Genomic DNA, 7500 nt, shown 5'->3' with positions numbered 1-7500 from the left:
TACATGCACACACACATACACTCACGCACACACATGCACCGTGTTCACAGCTGCATTATAGTCTTCAAAACACCGAATATCTCATCTGACTTCTTTGAACTCTTCAGAAACTGAAAGCTGCGAAGACCCAAGGAAAGCCAGTGAAGAAACCATTGAAGTACCTGCAGAAAGTGATTAAACCACCCCCACGGCCAGCCACGCCCTCGGTCATACCAATAGGGAAGGTTAGTAATGGATATACTGTTCGTGGCGTGTGTAAATGGTTGTTGTAGCTGCTGTTGTTGTTGTTGTTGTAATAGAAGTGGTGGTGGTGGTGGTAGTAGTACTAGTAGTAGTAGTAGTAGTAGCAGCAGCAGCAGCGGAGTTTGAGTAAATAGTATAGCTTGTGTGCAGCGGCAGCAGTTGTTGTAGTGTAGCGCAGCACATAGTAGTAGTAGTAGTAGTAGTAGTAGTAGTAGTAGTAGTAGTAGTAGTAGTAGTAGTAGTAATTGTTGTTAGTGTAGCAGCAGCAGCAATAGTAGTAGTAGTAGTAGTAGTAGTAGTAATTGTTGTTAGTGTAGCAGCAGCAGCAATAGTAGTAGTAGTAGTAGTAGTAGTAGTAATTGTTGTTAGTGTAGCAGCAGCAGTAGCAGTAGTAGTAGTAGTTGTAGTAACTATTGTTGGAGCAGCAGCAGCAGTAGTACTAGTAGTAGTAGTAGTATTAGTAGTAACTGTTATTAGTGTAGCAGCAGCAGTAGCAGTAGTAGTAGTAGTAGTAGTAGTAGTAGTAGTAGTAGTAGTAGTAGTAGTTCTGTTCATGTCCACTTTGTCCTTTTATTCAAACATGGTGTGCGTCTGAGGTGGTGTTATGTAAGGGGGTGAACCTTTCTCTTTTAAAATGGTAGGGTGTTATCTAATCAAAGAGGTATTTGGCTGCTGCTTTTTGAAGATCAACTACCTACATCATTCATCATTGCCCCCATGCACTTTAGTACATCTTGAATGTGTCCTTCAAGATGTACTAAACTTACCAACTTGAAAACTGCATTCCATGCGGACTTTTAGGCCAGTTCCTACAGAGGGCTAATTGAGCCTGAAGCCCCAAAATAAAGGGAGCTAAATAGCATGACTGTAGTACATCTATAATGACTGTGTGCCCTGGTGGTGTTTGGTCAGAGGTTAAGGACTGATGAGAATTAATTCTGTGATGCAATCATTCTATTGTTCCAGTCCCAAGTTCAATTCCAACTGTTGACCATTTTGTCCCAAAGGTCTTATCTCGGCGTAAAATTAACGAAGCGAATGTCAATTATTGCCCCCTTGATCTCTGACATCATCTGACAAACACCGACCAAGATGGCATGAATCAGCCAAGCTTTACCTGCTAGAAATAGCAACCCAAATGCTTTTAAATCAGATCCCAATACTGGATGTTCAAGAACCAAATGAAGGGCAGATTTTCAATCCCAGGACCATCCTGATTTCAAAATGGTATAATATGTCTATGTAGAACAAATGTAGTTAGAGATACAGGGATCCAGTACGTACAGAATTTCACGTTTATTATTATAGATAAGGTGGAGGCGCGATGGCCCAGTGGTTAGGGCAGCAGACTTGCAGTCGGAAGATCGCGGTTTCAATTCCCAGACCGAGCGTTGTATGTGTTTATTGAGTGAAAACGCCTAAAAGCTCCACGAGGCTCTGGCAGGGGGTTGTGGTGATCCCTGTTGTACTCCTTCGCCCCAACTTTCTCTCACTCTCTCTTCCTGTTTCTTGAGTAACGCTGCGATGGACTAGCGTCCTGGCCAGCTGGGGGAACACATACGCCACAGAAACTGGGAAACCAGGCCCATGAGCTTGAACTAGGCTTGAAAAGGGCGAAGGAAAGAAAAATTTATAGATAAGAGTGATGTCTTAAGTGGTACGAGGGTAGAAATTTAGGTAGGAATTTGGCTGTTATTTCAAGCAAATTTATGGAATTTTTGAAGGTTACTAAAATCATTGATTTGGTTTGTTTTTAATGACATAAACATTTCAATAAGTAATCGTAGATGTTTCCCTTACAGATGATTGTTTTTTAGTTCCGTCTTTGTTATTTTCCAGGAAGAGGAAAACAGAGAGCTGGCTGTTATCTTCCTGCAGCAACTACTAAGAGGAAGGGCTACCCACAAAATGGTAAGTGGCTGCAACAAGAACTCTTCATATTATCCGGATGCGTTTGCTGGGTGGGGAAATAGTTTTGCGTGAGGATGTTTCAATCCATTTTGACTATAACCCACCAGCATTCTTTATGGTTCTGTAGTTCTTTTATTCTATTTCTTGTTTCAGTCGACGTTGTCGTCATCATCGTTGTTGTCATCGTCGTCATCATCATCATCATCGTCGTCGTTTAACGTCAGTTTCCCATGCTAGCACGGGTTGGACGGTTCGACCGGGGATCTGGGAAGCCATGGAGGCTGCACCAGGCTCCAGTCTGATCCGGCAGTTTTTCTACGGCTGGATGCCCTTCCTAACGCCAACCACTCCGTGAGTGTAGTGGGTGCTTTTTACGTGCCACCGGCACAGGGATCACATCTACAATTTCCATTGATTTTTGATGTTGGTGTACTTGACCCAATAGGTCTCCTCAAGCACATATATATAACGGCACATATATATATGTGGAGGTGCAATGGCCCACTGGTTAGGGCAGCGTACTCGCGGTCGTAGGATCGCGGTTTTGATTCCCAGACCGGGCGTTGTGAGTGTTTATTGAGCGAAAACACCTTAAAGCTCCACGAGGCTCCGGCAGGGGGTGGTGATCCCTGCTGTACTATTTCACCACTCTTTCTTCTGTTCGCCTGGTCGCTTAGCCAGCGGGGTGGCGTCATTCGAAGGCTAAAACAATGCGAAGTGCATTGTGACCAGCGATGTGTAACAACATCTGATGGTCTGGTTGGTCACGTGATATATATATAGGGAGAATTCACAAAAAACAAAAGATAAAGACAGGTGGTGTAGACAACAAACAGATGTATTAGTATAATGCTCGGGAAGTGAAAAAGTCTTTAATGTTTCGAGCCTATGCTCTTCCACAGAAAGGAGCACAGAAAGAAACAAGGAGAGCAAATAAAGAATGTGTAGTGGCTGGCAATATATATATATATATATATATATATATATATATATATATATATATATATATATATATACAAAAATACACACACACACACTGCAGGCTTCCACACAATTTCTGTCTATGAAATTCACACATAAGGCTTTCTGCCAATATTTGAAATAATTGCTCTTGTTTAACCCTAGCTCAATGTTGGCTAAGCAATACTTATGATTCAATTTATTATGTGTCTTGTCATTTAATACATCAGGAGCTATAATGTCTATTAGATCTGGGTTTTCTTTTTTTTTTTTCATTTCGAAGACAGTAGGGGGAAGAACTGAGAATAATTTGGTTGCTATTTCTAGCAGATGTTGATATGTACATGGCTATTTTCAGATGATGGATGGTAAAAATGAACGAATTGACTTGATATTGGAGCTACAGTCCACACATGCCCTCCAAGAAGACAAACAGCGGATCAAAGACCTACAACGGGAAGCAACGCTAAACTTGCAAAGACAGAAGTTTGTGTACGATCACCAGGTATGTTGTTGTTGTTGTTGCTGTTGTTGCTGCTGCTGTTTAGCACCAGGTTGGCTCTGATCGATAAGATCTATGATCAAAAATATTCCTGAAATGACCATCACTCTTATGTTTTTTCACTGGTGTTCTTATATCTAATATTACATTTTCCTATGTTGTGTGTGAGATACTCTTCAGACAGTGTGTGTGTGTGTGTGTGTGTGTGAGTGTGTGTGTGTGCGCGCGTGTGTGTGCGCGCGTGTATGTATGTGCGTGTGTGTGTGTGCGCGCGTGTGTGTGTGTGCGTGCGTGTGTGGTGTGTGTGTGTGTGTGCGCACGCATGTGTGTGTGTGTGTGTGCGTGCGTGTGTGTGTGTGTGTGTGCGTGTGTGTGTGCGCGTGTATGTGTGTGTGTGTGTGCGTGTGTGTGTGTGTGTGTGTGTGTGTGTGTGCACGCGTGTGTGTGTGTGTGTGTGTATCTTTTTTATAATGTCCAATGACATAAGGAATAAACATGGGCAACCACACTGCCTGCAAAAAAAAAAAGAAAATGAAAAGAAAAAGGAAACAGAAAATGGATGCTCCATGAACAAAGTCCCATGTGGTTTGTACTCTCTACCAAGAAGCTACAGACATTACCTCCTTTCCTTCACTGCTGAAAACGCAGAGAGCCTGTGAACCCTATGAGAATTCCAATGATACACAAACTGATGTGAAATAAATAAAAAGCTTAAATAACCACACCTGGTCCATGGCTGCATGTGATTATCTCTTTAGCATTTAACCCTTTCATTACCAATCTGGCTAAAACCATCTCTGGCTCTGAGTACAAATGTCTTTTTTTTTTTCCTTCATAAGTCTTGAATTAAAATCTTCCACCAAACCTTAGTCACAATTTCTGTTCCTAACATTAGCTTAATGATAACCAAATTATTTCACTAAATTCTTTGTTATATTTAAAGTAATTGAAAGAAACACAGAGCATCTCAAAATAAATACTGTTATAAATTGGTTAAAATATATAATAGAGAAACAATTTTTAACTCTTTCGTGACCAACCCAGCTGAAACCACCTCTGGCTCTGTAGTACAAATGTTTTGTTTTCATAAGTTTTGAATTAAAATCTTCCACCAAACCTTAGTCACAATTTATGTTCCTAACACAAGCTGAATGATAACTAAGTTAGTTCACTAAATTCTTTGTTATATTCAAAATTAATTGAAAGAAACACAGAACATCTCAAAATAAGTACGGTAATGAATGGGTTAAAATATATAATAGAGAAACAATTTTTAACCCTTTCGTGACCAACCCAGCTGAAACCACCTCTGGCTCTGTAGTACAAATGCCTTGCTTTCATAAGTTTTGAATTAAAATCTTTCTCCAAACCTTAGTCACAATTTATGTTCCTAACACTAGCTTAATGATAACTTAGTTATTTTACTAAATTCTTTGTTATATTCAAAATTAATTGAAAGAAACACAGAACATCTCAAAATAAATACTGTTATAAATTGGTTAAAATATATAATAGAGAAATAATTCTTAATCCTTTTAATACCAACCCAGCTGAAACCACCTCTGGTTCTGTAGTACAAATGTCTTGCTTTCATAAGTTTTGAATTAAAATCTTTCCCCAAACTTTAGCGCCACAATTTATGTTCCTAACACTAGCTTAATGATAACTAAGTTATTTTACTAAATATATTTACTAAATATATATATATATATATATTTAGTATATATATTTACTAAATATATATACTAAATATATTGTTGTATTTGAAGTAATTGAAAGAAACACAGAGCATCTCAAAATATTTATCGTGATCAAGTGTTTGTGTTGTCCATTAGACCATTTTTGCCATCAAATTGACATTGTTCATACATGTGGCATACGTTGGATGTTGAAGTGATTATAGAGCAATGAGAGATGCAGCTATTTTGCTCAAGAACATGAAACACCTCCTTGTCTTGGAATTGAAATTATGATGCCATGATCATGCATGCATCACCCTAACCAGTTGTGTTTACCCTTTCACAATGTTTGGCTGTATTTTCAGGTACATTTGGCTGCTATTTCTAGTCAGTCAGGCAACCAATTAGAGCAGCGGTTCCTTAAAGTAGATATACTGCCCCTCTAAGGGTGGTGGAAAGATCTAAATGGGGTGAGGTAGGGGGGCTGAAGAAAAGTGGGGACGGTAATGGGGCAGCCAAAAGGGGACGATGGATGTAAAAACAACAAAATAAAGGGATGATTAGGTTAAGATTTATTCATGAAATACTGTGGTTTTGAATTTGCTTCAGAAAGAGGTCTATGCTTGTGATGGTTAGCTGGTGGGTGGGGTGCTAGGAATGTGGCCTGGGTGCCAAGGGGGTGGCAACCTGAAAATGTTTGGGGACCACTGATGTAGAGGCTTGTTTATAAGGGACCAATTCCAGTTGGCTTCTTACAAACTGGACACATCATCATCATCATCATCATCGTTTAACATCCGTTTTCCATGCTAGCACGGGTTGGACGGTTCGACCGGGGTCTGGGAAGCCAGGGGCTGCTTCAGGCTCCAGTCTGAATTGGCAGAGTTTCTACAGCTGGATGCCCTTCCTAACGCCAACCACTCCGCAAGTGTAGTGGGTGCTTCTTCAAAAGAAATAATTACAAACCATATTTGTTTCTTCTTTCTTCTGCCTTTGTAGGAAAACTTGATTGACAGCGTCATGAGCCAAGTAGAAGGTCACACCATAGGGAGCATGTTTGACTTCTTAAGCAAAGAACTTATTCGCATGCAAGAGGAACGGAGGGTCAAAGCCTTTTCCATTCTTGCAGAACGTGTACGAAGAATGAGGGAAGCAGAAGAGAGCGGGAGACGACAACTTGAGGAGAGGATGCGGCGTGAATCAGATGAAATATTTAAGCAGGTAAATGGGATGTTTTCATGATTTACTGTAGGATCAGGGGGTTTAAAAATGAAGATGGCTACATAAATAAGATTGTCAAAAACCTTACCCACACAGTTTAGTATGTAAGGTCACATGTGTTTTTGAGTTCTAATCAACTTCAGTATTTGGCTGCTATTTCTAGTCAGTCAGGCAACCAATTAGAGCAGCGGTTCCTTAAAGTAGATATACTGCCCTTCTAAGGGTGGTGGAAAGATCTAAATGGAGTGAGGTAGGGGGCTGAAGAAAAGTGGGGACGGTAATGGGGCAGCCAAAAGGGGACGATGGACGTAAAAACAACAAAATAAAGGGATGATTAGGTTAAAATTTATTTGTGAAATACTGTTGTTTTGAATTTGCGATGGTTAGCTAGGGGTAAGTGGGTTGTTTTACAATTTACTGCAGGATCAGGGGTTTAAAAAATGAAGATAGCTACATAAATAAGATTGTCAAAAACCTTACCCACACAGTTTAGTATGTAAGGTCACGTGTGTTTTTGAGTTCTAATCAACTTCAGTATTTGGCTGCTATTTCTAGTCAGTCAGGCAACCAATTAAAGCAGCAGTTCCTTAAAGTAGATATACTGCCCCTCTAAGGGTGGTGGAAAGATCTAAATGGGGTAAGGTAGGGGGCTGAAGAAAAGTGGGGACGGTAATGGGGCAGCCAAAAGGGGACGATGGACGTAAAAACAACAAAATAAAGGGATGATTAGGTTAAGATTTATTCATGAAATACTGTTGCTTCAGAAAGAGGTCTATGCTTGTGATGGTTAGCTGGGGGTAAGTTGGTTGTTTTACAATTTACTGCAGGATCAGGAGGTTTAAAAAATGAAGATGGCTACATAAATAAGATTGTCAAAAACCTTACCCACACAGTTTAGTATGTAAGGTCACGTGTGTTTTTCAGTTCTAATCAACTTCAGTATTTTTTTTTAGGCCTGTTTAAGTTTCTGGGTCAAACCATTGT

The 7500-nt window shown here is 40.1% G+C and overlaps 1 protein-coding gene across 2 annotated transcripts in view; it reads left to right on the top strand.

Moving 5' to 3' along the window:
- LOC115221710 (cilia- and flagella-associated protein 91-like) overlaps nt 1–7500 on the top strand; it is a 46533-nt gene that overhangs the window by 31335 nt on the left and 7698 nt on the right. For both annotated transcript variants that reach the window (XM_036510975.1, XM_029791915.2), the window contains 4 exons: nt 108–224; nt 2083–2154; nt 3473–3619; nt 6295–6516. In XM_036510975.1, the coding sequence (XP_036366868.1) occupies nt 108–224; nt 2083–2154; nt 3473–3619; nt 6295–6516 (558 nt within the window). The remainder of the gene's footprint in view (nt 1–107; nt 225–2082; nt 2155–3472; nt 3620–6294; nt 6517–7500) is intronic.

The sequence above is a fragment of the Octopus sinensis genome, linkage group LG18, assembly GCF_006345805.1.
Source record: "Octopus sinensis linkage group LG18, ASM634580v1, whole genome shotgun sequence".
Classification (NCBI taxonomy): domain Eukaryota; kingdom Metazoa; phylum Mollusca; class Cephalopoda; order Octopoda; family Octopodidae; genus Octopus; species Octopus sinensis.
The sequence above is the reverse complement of the archived record's forward strand: the minus strand, read 5'-3'. Positions and strand labels throughout refer to the sequence as shown.